Source organism: Pochonia chlamydosporia, chromosome 3 (assembly GCF_001653235.2).
Source record: "Pochonia chlamydosporia 170 chromosome 3, whole genome shotgun sequence".
Taxonomy (NCBI): Eukaryota; Fungi; Ascomycota; class Sordariomycetes; order Hypocreales; family Clavicipitaceae; genus Pochonia; species Pochonia chlamydosporia.
This window is the reverse complement of record NC_035792.1, coordinates 4899859-4912240: the sequence shown is the minus strand read 5'-3', so window position 1 is coordinate 4912240 and position 12382 is coordinate 4899859. Positions and strand designations below refer to the sequence as shown.

General features: G+C 53.7%; 5 protein-coding genes across 5 annotated transcripts; 3 read left to right on the top strand and 2 right to left on the bottom strand.

Moving 5' to 3' along the window:
- Window positions 1-928: 928 nt before the first annotated feature.
- On the top strand, window positions 929-3253 carry VFPPC_05289 (monocarboxylate transporter; the record flags this gene model as incomplete). The annotated part of the gene is made up of 5 exons (XM_022428444.1): window positions 929-1167; window positions 1617-1914; window positions 2001-2536; window positions 2587-3025; window positions 3086-3253. 5 exons carry the CDS (start codon window positions 929-931, stop codon window positions 3251-3253), a joined length of 1680 nt encoding a protein of 559 aa, XP_022284529.1.
- A 60-nt stretch (window positions 3254-3313) lies between these two features.
- On the bottom strand, window positions 3314-4476 carry VFPPC_13806 (dienelactone hydrolase family protein; the record flags this gene model as incomplete). Its single annotated transcript, XM_018291578.1, has 4 exons — window positions 3314-3739; window positions 3795-3920; window positions 4024-4220; window positions 4305-4476. The coding sequence occupies 4 exons, from the start codon at window positions 4474-4476 to the stop codon at window positions 3314-3316; spliced, it is 921 nt and encodes a 306-aa protein (XP_018146033.1).
- Window positions 4477-5292: 816 nt separating this feature from the next.
- On the top strand, window positions 5293-8056 carry VFPPC_13805 (protein sey1; the record flags this gene model as incomplete). The annotated part of the gene is made up of 4 exons (XM_018291577.1): window positions 5293-5384; window positions 5452-5895; window positions 5963-7698; window positions 7755-8056. The coding sequence occupies 4 exons, from the start codon at window positions 5293-5295 to the stop codon at window positions 8054-8056; spliced, it is 2574 nt and encodes an 857-aa protein (XP_018146032.1).
- A 298-nt stretch (window positions 8057-8354) lies between these two features.
- On the bottom strand, window positions 8355-9341 carry VFPPC_05288 (ribonuclease H2 subunit A; the record flags this gene model as incomplete). The annotated part of the gene is made up of 1 exon (XM_018284510.1): window positions 8355-9341. One exon carries the CDS (start codon window positions 9339-9341, stop codon window positions 8355-8357), a length of 987 nt encoding a protein of 328 aa, XP_018146031.1.
- Window positions 9342-10132: 791 nt separating this feature from the next.
- VFPPC_13804 (mif2/CENP-C like domain-containing protein) lies at window positions 10133-12250 on the top strand (the record flags this gene model as incomplete). The annotated part of the gene is made up of 4 exons (XM_018291576.1): window positions 10133-10200; window positions 10277-10428; window positions 10502-12091; window positions 12153-12250. The coding sequence occupies 4 exons, from the start codon at window positions 10133-10135 to the stop codon at window positions 12248-12250; spliced, it is 1908 nt and encodes a 635-aa protein (XP_018146030.1).
- Between the last annotated feature and the right edge of the window lie 132 nt (window positions 12251-12382).

Sequence of the window (12382 nt, the reverse complement as noted above, 5' to 3'; positions counted from 1 at the left end):
CAGCCCAAGTAGTGGGCTCTAAACGATACCGAGACCGATTCCGCAGAACGATGGAAGTGGCTCGGCATAAAGATGGCGCTCATTTAGCGCCGAAGGATGAACCGAAGAAGCGAATGTCGAACCCAAGGCGACGTAACCTTGACCAAGCATGGAAGTTGATACGTTTTGGCCATTTGACGGCGTCGCACTCGGATTTCGGCTCATCCCCTTGCCTGGCAGCGAGTGATACTTGACATTATCGCGAGAGCATGGGCATGCGGTTACATTCGTTACCACCGTCGCTTTCTTTTGCGCCTTGACAAGTTCCAGAGTGCCAATCCAAAGTAGAGACGCTATGCTGCATTACCTTGCGGAGCACTCTTGGTGAAATAACGAGCTCGTCTCAACTCCTGAGTACACATGCCCGAGATAACTGATCGTGAAAAGTCAATATTCCATATACAATACATGCCTCGATAGTGAACAGTATACAGCGTTGCGAAACTTCTCATCCTCAATTTAACCGCACATCTATCTGGACATCCGTTTGGGTGGCGTTTGAGCGATACCGAAACCACGGAGGCATTTCGCAAACTAAGCCCCAAGATCGCCAAATGACCCATCTCGTCCACCAAACAAATTAATCTACCACTAGCATCAAGGGTCCACGACAGCGCAGGGGGCGGAGCAGTGCGCTTTCAGGCACATGGTGGCTCATGATGGCTGACAATTGTGGTCCACAGCCCAACTTACACGCGGCATCACCACCCATCTTACCAAGCCGGCGAAGTAAGGCAGCAGATAGAATCGATTCCCAAGATATAAAGATGTTTCCATCCGTCACTTGAAACTGTCTTTCGTCCTCAACATTAGCATTCAAATCAGCATCTCTCAAAAACAAGTCTTACTCCTATCACCTCTTACTTTGCTTCATCCCGCATCCTCCACAATGGGACTCATCAAGACCCTCATCTTTTCCGGCGCCGCCGTTGCCGTCGCCAAAGAGTTCAACAAGAAGAAGCAGAACAACGAACAGCAAAACAACCAACAATATGGGCCAAATCAAAGCAATTTTGGTCCGCCTCAGCAATACCAGGGCTATGGACAACAAGGCAATTATCAACAGCAGGGCCCTCCACCCAACTACTACAGCCAGCCAAATGCGAATCAAGCCCCCCGGCCTGAGAAGTAAACTCGAGCCTCCGCAAAATGAATGACAAGGCACAAGCGAGCGAGTATATATGATTCAATTTGCAAATGCGGAGCAAAGGTGCATGCACGGCGTTGGTAGATGGCAGAGAATCAGCAGGGGTGCTATGGTGAATAGTTAAAGCGTCAAACAAGCCAATACCACACTGGTAGGAGGGTCAGCATATGATACTAGTATATGTGGCGATTTATCCCGATATACTTGGGTGTGGGCAATACGTTTCGCCGCAGGCTATGAATCCCCGAGGCACCAGAGGGGCTTGGAGTATCGAGCAAAGAAGGGGTACAACTAGACTATTGTATTTAATTTACTCTTCATACATATTTCCTCACCATTTGGCATCTTCAGACCCGTCTTTTACTTCGTAAACTCTGACTACCTGTGGCGCTCCACATCGCCTCCCGGCTCCATCATATTGACATTGTAGGGCGCGTCGATTAGTAATTACACTACAGAGCACCCAACATCATCTGTTTCATCAAAATGCACTTCTCTCAACATATCCAACATCATTTGAATCTAGTCGCTCCAGCATGGCAACTACGGCTGTAGAGTTACACGAGGTGTCGCAGCTCCCTGTCCCCGCCAGGGCTTCGAGACAACAAGAACAGGAACCCAACTCGGAAGACGACATTCTCCAAGCTTCGAGAGTAGCCGATTCTACAGTTCCCGATGGCGGCTACGGATGGGCAGTCATATTTGGGTGTGCGGTAATGACTTGGTGGGTAAGTATCACTCACACAAGATGCCTCAACTGCGTCGACCAGCGTCAACCAGCGTCAACAATCGCTAACAATGTAACAAATACTAGTTTGTTGGCACCAGTTACAGCTGGGGTGTCATTCAAGGCGCCCTCGTCGAAAAGGGCCTCTCCTCAGCCAGCACCCTCTCATACGTGGGCTCTATCGCCATTGCCGCCATCTCATTCATGGCCATCGTCAACGCCAGAGTCGTCCGTGTCATTGGCGCCCAGAAGACAGGCATGCTAGGCATCACGTTTGTGGGACTCTCAGAAATCCTGAGCAGCTTCGCCATCAACAGCGTTGCAGGACTGTTTGCCACCAGCGGCGTCTTGCTGGGCTTGGGCATCAGCCTTTGCTTCATCACCGTGTCCGTGACACCGGCCCAGTACTTTAGCCGCAAGCGAGGACTCGCAAATGGCATCGTTTTCGCCGGTGGCGGACTGGGAGGCGCTGTAACGAGCTTCGCGCTGGCTTCGCTGATACAACGCGTTGGTGCTGAGTGGACATATCGCATCTTGGGGATACTCACGCTGCTCACCGGGCTGCCGGCCGCGTGGCTCGTCAAGGAGAGGGTGCCGCCACGAACAGGCGGTTTCGTCGAATGGTTTGTCGTTCATTGTCCCTAACATCTGATGGCTACTGACTCGGCTATAGGGCGCTGTTTAAGGACGTCAAGTTCCTCATCATATTCGCTGCCGGCGCCATCGCCACGTTTCCGCTCCTCGTTCCGCCTTTCTTCCTCCCGCTGTACAGCAGATCTGTCGGGCTCTCGTCGTCCACCGGCGCCGGGCTGCTTGCGGGCTTCAACTTTTCATCTGCCGTGGGAAGGGTGCTGTGCGGACTGTTCTGCGATAGGCTTGGCGCATTAAACACCTTGTTTCTGTGCTTGGCCCTCAACGCCGTAACCATGCTGACGATATGGCCCGTATCAACATCCCTGGCATCACTAGCCCTGTTTGTGATTATCAACGGCGCGGCCAACGGGGGCTTCTTCTCCACAATGCCAACCGTCGTGGGTAATGTCTTTGGCTCGGAGCGTGTGTCTGTAGCTATGGGAATGGTTGTGACTGGATGGGGTGGCGGCTATCTGATGGTAAGTCTCGACATGTCACCGATCCGGAGGAGGCTGGTGGTAACTAATCGTTAAATGTAGGGTGCGCCGATTGCCGGCTACTTGCTGGAAGCCTACGGAGGAGAAAGCAAAGGTCTTGATGCCTATCGGCCAGCCATCTTCTACGCCGGTTCCATGGCCCTGGGGTCAGCGGGTTTCGTGGCGTTGGCCCGGTTTGGGATGAACCGATCGCTCCTAGCCAAGATATAACTCCAGTTCACAAGACTAGGGAAATTTGCGAGCCTAGTTTGTCATATTTCACCTACAAATCTAGCAAACATGCTCTGGTGGCGCAACGGTTCCATCCCTCTCACCCAAGTCCGTCTTCAATACCCGCCCAAACAGCTCCAGCAAAATCTCGAAGCAAATTTTTGTAACCGCCGGGTCATACCGCCCCTTGCTCAGCTCATCTCGGATGAAGGCGTGTTGTGCCCATGCGAATTCGTGAAAGCTAAAGACACAGTCTGCCTCGCGGAGTTTAGCGCGGATCAAGTCGCGACCTTGGTCGGGGACGTGGGTATCCTTGATACCAAAGATCATGGATAATTCTCCCTTGAGTTTGGAAAAGAGATCAACAGTGTGATTCGAGTTGGCGGGGGCGGAAGACGACGAGTTGGCCTCAGTGTAGGGCCCAAGTGTGCGGCAATGGATATCCGTGGCAAAGTAGGATACGCAGGCGGTGATGCGGGGATCAAGCTAGATTTCCAGTCAATATAGCATTCAGAGCAGATTCAAGGGTGTCCAGACATACGGCCGCTCGAACGGCGAGATGGCCGCCAAGGCACATGCCCGTAGACCCAATCAGGCCAGTGCAAGTTGGGAGGGAGAGCAGATAGTCGACCGTCGCATGAGAATCGGCATCATAAGATTCAAGAGTCTTTGTTTAGTCAGATTACCCATTTCGGCGTGGAAAGTGATTCATGGTGCATGCCTTTTCAATTTTGAACTTGTTGCCCCGGTCAGTGTCCTCGGCATCATACTTTAACGGCTCCGGCCCAACAAAGTCGTGGTATGAAGATGGTGCGGCAACGATGTAGCCTTGACCGGCTATTTGGCGTGCAAAGCGTGCGACGGGTCCCGTAACTGTGGCTTGTGTCAGCTTTGGAGTAGAATCGGTGGTGGTGATGGTGGCATGCCTTGATAAATTTCGCTGAAGACGCAGACTGCGGGAAAGCGCCTGAGGACTGTTAGCGGCAATTTATTCTCTTTTTGGTTCCCTTGTTTCTTGCTGCATGAATTTGAAGGGGAAAGGATTACATACGCCTTTGGGTAGCCGGCAATGGTCGGATGGTATACAAAAATGCCTGTTGTAAGTCATGGTGTGAGCAGATAACGAGGTCAAGTGTGTCATCAGCGAGGAGGGGCATACGCATTGAGCTGTCCTTGCCATTGGCAGACGTGGGCACGTCGACGTGAGATTCCTTGATGAGCATGATGGGAGGATGCAGCTGTGCTGTTTCGAACGTGTATGTAAATGTTTGGAGTATGTAGTTCTGCTCCAATTCAGAACAATGTGAAGATATCAAGCTGAGCTCAAGATGACGATGCCCCGCCATCAGCTATTGGCTAGGCTGTGGTGGTTGAGGTCCCCACTATTTTGGTGATGGAGAAGCTCTGGGCTGATATGGAGGTTGATGTCGGAGGCGGGAAGATAGTGGTGACCGGCGGAGAGGAACAGTCGGCATTGACGGGACCGGTTTGGTGCTTTTAGGCAGCGCTGGAGTCATAGGGAAATCATCTAGGGGTGTAGAGAACGGATCAGGGCCAGGTGGCAATAAGATCTCACTGTGAAGCATCACCAGACCAAGCATTATTGATCTGTCGTGCCCTCAGAGCACTTGAGGGCAGTTTGGTCAAGTGCTGGAGCGGCTGTGGCTGGAAAGCACAAGACCACATGCAGTTGAGACCACACATTGCAGTCACCACACACAACTAGCCACATCCACCAGACTGGTCAACTGCTGCCATGGAATGATCTGTCTGGCCACAGAAAACATCACAAGGGTCTGGCCAGGTTCAATCTCTCATCCAGACACTCGACCAGGCCACGTCTGCATCCTCGGCCCATCTGACTCTCCATTCTTCCACTCCGCCCGTGTAGCTTTTTTTCCTTTCTTAAACTTTATACTTTCTTCACCCCTTTCTATTATTTAGGCTTTTCTCCTTGCTGCGCATCGCATGACGCCCTGTTCCAAGCTTATGGTTGTTCTCGCCCCTGGAACTCTGCGTCTGTATATCCCGCTGCAGTCATGAACGGCCACTTTTCTGCCGTGGGCGACCAGCCTGCTGGCGGAAGCTACGAGCATGGCGTCCAAGTTATTGACGAGGATAAGGAATTCAAGTATGCACGCCTTTGCGACTCGCTTCGACCTCGACCCCAGCCTCGACCGCCAAGCTAACATGCGCAGTGAGAACCTCAACAACTACCTGCAGACCACGAATGTCGCCGATTCGGGATTCAATTACCACCTGATATCTGTATTCGGTTCCCAGTCCACCGGCAAGTCGACCCTTTTGAATAACCTCTTCGGCACCGAATTCTCAGTCATGTCCGAGACGGAGCGTCGCCAGACCACAAAGGGCATATGGATGTCCAAGAACAAGCGCGAGGAGAGCGCCGGTGCAAAGATGGCAGACAACATTCTCGTCATGGACGTCGAGGGAACCGATGGTCGCGAACGTGGCGAAGACCAGGATTTCGAGAGAAAAAGCGCCCTCTTCGCCCTGGCGACCAGCGAGGTCCTCATCGTCAACATCTGGGAGCATCAGGTGGGGTTGTATCAGGGGGCCAACATGGGTCTGCTCAAGACCGTCTTCGAGGTCAACCTGCAGCTATTTCTCAAGGACAAACAGTACGTATTACGGCGCACACTGCCACTTTAACCAACGCAGACCGTCCCGCTGACATCGGCCGCCCAGGTCAACGCCGCGATCCCTGCTCTTCTTCGTTATCCGAGACCATCTCGGCACGACGCCGTTGTCCAACCTCCGCACTACGTTGATCCAAGATCTTACCAAGATTTGGTCGACAATCTCCAAACCCCAGGGTCTCGAAGGCTCGAGAATCGAAGACTATTTCGACTTTGGCTTTGCCGCCCTGCCGCACAAGATCCTCCAGGCAGACAAGTTTGTCAGCGAGGTCAGCAAGCTCGGTTCCAGATTCACGACCGGCCACAAGGGCAACAAGGGCGCCGACCACGAGCTCGAGGGCGGCGTCTTCCTACCTGAATACCACCGCCGAATTCCCGCCGATGGCTTCTCCGTGTATGCCGAGGGCATATGGGACCAGATTGTGCACAACAAGGACCTCGATTTGCCCACTCAGCAAGAATTGTTGGCTCAATTTCGGTGCGACGAGATTTCGCGCGAGGTTTTGGTCGCATTTGACCTCATAGTGGCCCCCCTTGAGGAGCAGCAAGGCGAAGCGGTCAAACTAGGCAAGATTCTTGTCCTCCCGGACCTTGGCGGCGTTGGCAACCAGGCCCGTGGAAAACTGCTCAGCGCATTCGAGTCGCAGGCCAGCCGGTACCACAAGGGCGTGTACACGCGCAAGAGACAAGAGCTGGAGGCCAAGGTCGATGCGAGACTCAAAGCCTTATATGTGGGACAGCTGACCGCGGCGCACAAGGCGGGTGTTGCTGCCTTTAGCGATGCCGTGTCCAACAAAGTCAAGGCCGGGCAAAAGGCGGGCGGCGGGTATGAATTTGCCGAGATTGTCGCCAGCGAAAAGAAGAAGACGCTGGACATATTCAGGACCGAGGCCCAGGGGCTGGCCATTCAGGGGCTTCCATGGACCAACTTCAAGCCGCAGTATCAGCTATTTGAGGCCGACCTCGACGAAGTGAGTGGAAAGCTGCGCAAGGAGGAAATGCGACGGCTTGCGACTAGGGTCGAGCGCTGGGTCAAGTCTCGGCTCGGCGAGGCCATCGGCTTGGAATTCAACAAGCTTGGGTCAGGGCGCGGCGGCACGGGTGCGCCAGAGACGGGCGACCAACCCAGCGAAAAGGACCTCTGGGATCGTGTTTGGAACGTCTTTACCGGCATCGTCAAGGAGGCCGAGAGTCGTTTTGCGGACCGTGCCAAGAGCTTTGACGCCAGTGACGACGAAGCTGAGGTTGGCATGTGGCGCCTGCGCCGCAAGAGCTGGGTTGGCCTTCGTGAGAAGATTGATGAGGAGGTCATGGAAGGCAACATTCTCTTGAAGCTGCGAGAAAACTTTGAGGATAAGTTCCGATACGACGAAGCCGGGGTTCCTCGGATATGGCGGCCGACCGACGACATTGAGGGCATCTACACCAAGGCACGAGAGTCGACCCTCACGCTTATTCCGCTTCTGTCCAGGTTCCGTCTCTCCACAACGTATGCGCCCCCGGATCTGGTGAGCTTTATCGGAGGTCAGCCTACCGGGGTAGAGGTTGGTGACGAGGAGGATCTGACCCCCATTGGCGGCGTGGACGAGGAGGAGGGCAAGAGCCTCGAGGAGGAGATGACGGTTCTGAGCGAGAGCAAGCGCCAGGACTTGGTCGTTCGGTTCAAAAAGACGGCGGACGGCGTTTACGTGGAAGCCAAGCGTAGTGCCATTGGCGGCGTAGCCCAGGTCCCTTGGTACTTTTACGCGCTGCTCGTCGCACTGGGATGGAATGAAATCTTTATGGGTACGTCTCACTCTCATCGGCAACCGGCCGTATTACCTGCTAACAAGAAGGCACAGTTTTGCGAAATCCTTTCCTCTTCATCTTCCTCCTCATGCTTGCGGGCGGCACGTATGTGGCGTACACGCTCAACCTGCTTGGTCCCATGATGCAAATGAGCAACGCTGCCGTGAACCAAGGCATCGACATTGCCAAGCAGCAACTGCGCGAGTTTATCGCCAACTCGGAGACGGCGAGACAGGCTTTGAACGTCCCTGCGTCACCCCCAGCATACAGCGAGCGAGAGAGCATCAGCATGGATACACTTGACGGGCAAGGTAGAAAGGCGTCACCAGCGAATGAGGACATGGATGATATTTGAGCATCTTTGTTCTTGTTTTTAATCTTATTTTACATATTTTCAACTCTTCACTGTAAGCCGGTGAGAGGTTTTTGGTTGGCGCATTTGATGGGTCGTTGATGCTTTCCTGGGTAGGAAGGATACGAGGTAATGTCCATGACGATGTTGTCTAAAGAAAATGCAGAACTCATTCATCACGTTTTGGATGCCCATTTCTGTTGCCAAATGTGGTCGTTGCCAGTGCATGTGTCGTTTGTGATATATTCCTCTTTTTTCTTCTTGGCCCTTCTTTGTGTAGATTCATCTTTGCCAGCCCATATCAAAAAGCTTCCAATCCAACCGGCGTACCATACCACCCACCCAACTCATCCTCCTTGTCATTACCAGACGCAAAAAAGTCCGTCACCTTCATCGAGTCTCCGTCGTCTTCCATGGGCCAATCTACCTTGACACCACCCTTCAACTCGAGCATGTCCTTTGCCGTGCCCCAACTGAATCTACATTCTGGACCCCAGCCGAACACGGGATGCATATTCTTCCTCAGCCAATTTACGCATCTCGCATCAGAAGGATACCCTGAGCCCCATTCCATCCCTTCAGTTGCAGCATCATCTTCTCGTCGCGCCTCGTACAAGACCTCCAGCGCGGCGTCTCTCGTTACTTTTGCACAAACTGACGCCGCGCTCACGCAGGGATACAAGCTATCTGCCTTTTTGGCCACGGTAATCTTTGTCGTGGGAAATATCCGTTGTAACTTGGCCTGGTAGGTTGCCGGCTGACCGATGGTGTCGACATATATCTCTTGAATATTGAGGCCCCTCTCAAACGCGCCCTTGATAAGAGCAATAGTAGCATCCATTGCTTGCGCATTGAGATTGTACACGGCCACCGGACGGAGCATGTTTGCTGAGATGTCACGGGCAGAGAGGGACGAGGTCGCCCAGCCACATTGGTCGTGGAGGTCTGTGTCTTTGGTGCAGAGCGTCTCCATGAGTGATGATCGGACTGCCGCTGTGAGGACTTTGGAATCGTCAAAGTGGTGTGTTGTCCGGAGGAGAGAGTCGGACAGTGTGATGGGGAGGTAGAATATCCCGTAAACCATGGGACCTAGGACTGGCCCGCGGCCGGCTTCATCGACGCCAAGGCATAACGGCGGGAGAGACGCCGGGTCTGAAGCGTCAGTAGGCGTGAGTAGGGCCGGTGGCACGGGTGAGAAATGTGTGAATGAGGAGCCGGAGAGCAGTGGTTCGCGGTGGATGGAGGGTGGGATGAAGGTTCCCGGTGGTGACTGATCGTCGTCTTTCATGATGTGGGTGGAGGATGTGGTGTATTCTGGTTACTTCCGTGAGGTTCTTGTATTTATCTGATAGTGATGAGGGCGTTTACTGTTACGGTGTCGTGGCAAGTTTGGTGCATCAATTGGTGTTGAATTTAAGTCAACGGTGGTGTGGTTGAGCGGTTGCCCTTTACGCGAAGAAGTCGAAGGAGACGCGTCTGGTGCGGACAGTCTGTGACGTGGATTCAACAGCACATGTAGCGGGGGACGCAGAGTGTTTTCAACAACAAGGTGCGCATCAATATCGGTCAAATGACAGTCTGCAAGTGCATGACCATAGTTGTTAAATAGTTGGTAAATCTAGCAACCTTGCATCCGTTCTGTTGTATGAAGGAATAAATAACCTGACGGCATCTGGACCAAAAGGCAAGCTCCAAACTGAACATTGAAGGCACCTGGGTTGTTGAGTGCCCAGGTGCCTGCAAAATCCGTGTCAGGCCCACCAGCCCCAGGTTTGGCGCTTCAATGTTCTGTAGCCACTGGAGTCACCAGACATCTGGACCCCAGCGCATACAGGCCTGCCACTGGTGCAGACATCAACGGTCAGGCACGACATGCAGCTACCAGACATTTGTGTGATCATGACATCGTCTTCAACACGTCAACAAGCAATCGCGTCTCCCAACCACCAGCTCACAAATCGCCACAACCACACCCTCGCCCAACTGAGCGCGACCAAGCGATAATCTTTCATCTTGCTCGACTAGACAAAGGTCCCATTTCTACACTGGCTGCGTTCACTTACCCGACTCCTCTCTGCCATGGCGCGGAGCGTCAAGCGTCCGCGGGCAGCGCCGCAGGCATTTCACGAGCTCGGAAAGCAGGGTCGGTACGTTGCGCACTCTGTCCACAGAAGACAATGCAAAGAGGATATCAAAACACGTCTAGCTAAAACGTCGCCGTAGGAAAACTGGCATAACACTGCAAGATCGGGGCGTGCGCGACGAACATGGCATGCAACCACTCGATTCCATCTTCTCTCCCCACGAAGCAAAAGCTGCCTCGAGCGACCCTGATTCAGATGACTCGGGAAGCGTTGAAATGAGCATTGCGTCCAGTAAGTATGCGTGCCCATGGGGATTGCTGCGGCAAACATTAATATCAAGACGGTGGGCTGACTTCTAGCTTAGGTGCTGGCCCAGGACCCCAGACATTACTTAAAAACCGAAATAGCATCACATATCCCATTCCGAAGAGCAAATCTCCCATCAAAACAAAACTCAACTCCCCCGCCAAACGAAACCCACACCTGGAACACCTTTCGTCGCCATCGCGCGGCACCTTGACACCAGTTCAAGATGCGACAGTCACTCGAAAACTGGACTTTGCCGCCCACTCCAACAGGTCGAAGCAGCCGAGTAGCAAGCGCCCCTCCAACGGCTTGAGACCACCGAGGGCTTCACTACATCATGCAGAGGACCATGAGGCGGATTTGCCTACAGACCCTATCCTGGGCGGCCAGAATGACCCGACAATGTCAGACATGGTCGAGCAGTCTTTGCAGCTGGTAAACGCCATGCACAGTGACAATTTCACCGCGGGCGGCTTTGAGACGGGACTGGAAGAGTTGCCACCAGCAGAAGGGAACGACGAAATCCCAGAGGAACCGGAGCTACCGTCCGCCAAACCGTCACCGGCAGCGGCGCCGTCGCATGAACCACAACGACCGATAAAGTCCCCCATGCGGCCCATGCCATCAATCTTCAAGGGGCAGAAACGGTCGTCACTGGACAGAGTTGTTGAGAGAGACGAGCCTGAACAAGACCACGAGGAGAGACAAGACAAGCGACAACGCACAAGTATGCCACCGCCGCCAAAACCAGCAGCCACAGCATCCAGACCAGCAGCCGCCGTGCCAAGACCGAAGCCGCGAGTGGTCAAGCCGGAGCCGAAACCAGTCAAACGAGGCCGAGGGCGGCCCAAGAAATCAGAGCAACGACCAAAGCCAGTGGCGGCAGACGACGATGACGATGGCGACGAGACAATCATGGAGATACAACGTGGACCGCCCATGCCGAGAGCCAGGGGTTTGGTATCCTTACGAAACGACAGCGGTTTTGACGCGCAGGCGCGGGCAGGGCGACGGTCAGTCCAGCCGTTGCAGCATTGGAGAGGTGAACGTGGTCATTACTGGGCACCGGAAGGGGAAGAAGGAGAAGAAGATGAGGATTCCACGGCGGCAGTGCTGGCGAGGGCTGGCGATGCCAACGGCGACGATTCCAGCCTGTCAGCAGTTAGAGAAGTGGTGCGCCTTCCCGAGGATGCACCACCATCAAGACGAGCACCAAGAAGCAAAACACGAACCAAGGCCAGGTCAACCGCGTCAATCCGAGAAGCTGTGCAAGAAGACGAAGAGCTGGAAGGCTGGGAAATCAACGAGGGCGTCGTCACGGGCGACATTGTCATCTGGGAACCGGGACACGCAGTCGACACCCCCAAGGACCACGACGAGGTGCAGCTCACCGAAGACCAGCTGGCCATCTCGGCGGACGCCATTCAAACGCAGGACATCCCCAACGCTACATTCCGCTTCGCCAAGACCCTCACGCTGCCGTTCATGGGCGCAGGCGTGGTGGACTTGCCCACCGGCGCGGAAAAGATGCTCAAGAACTCGCGCAAGATGCACATGGTGTTTTTTGTTCACTACGGCAAAGTCCTCGTAACGATAAACCAAAAGTCGTTTCGGATATCAGCGGGCGGAACATGGTTTGTGCCACGTGGTGAGTTTGAAGCTCTCTTTTCACGTATCAATTTCATGGACATCGTACTAATGAAAGGTAGGCAACTATTACTGTATAGTCAACGATTATGAAGTCCCTGCTCGAATATTCTTCGCTCAAGGCTGTGAAGTAGTGCAGGAAGCTCCGCCGGAGGAATAGTGTCCTGGAGATGTGGTCTTATGAATTTCACGAATCTGTATATATCTTGTAGTGGGCTTGGCATCGGGCAAACATGCTGGCGTTGGGGCAAAGATACCATGGTTTGGCGAATGGGGTTTTCTTGGGCATATA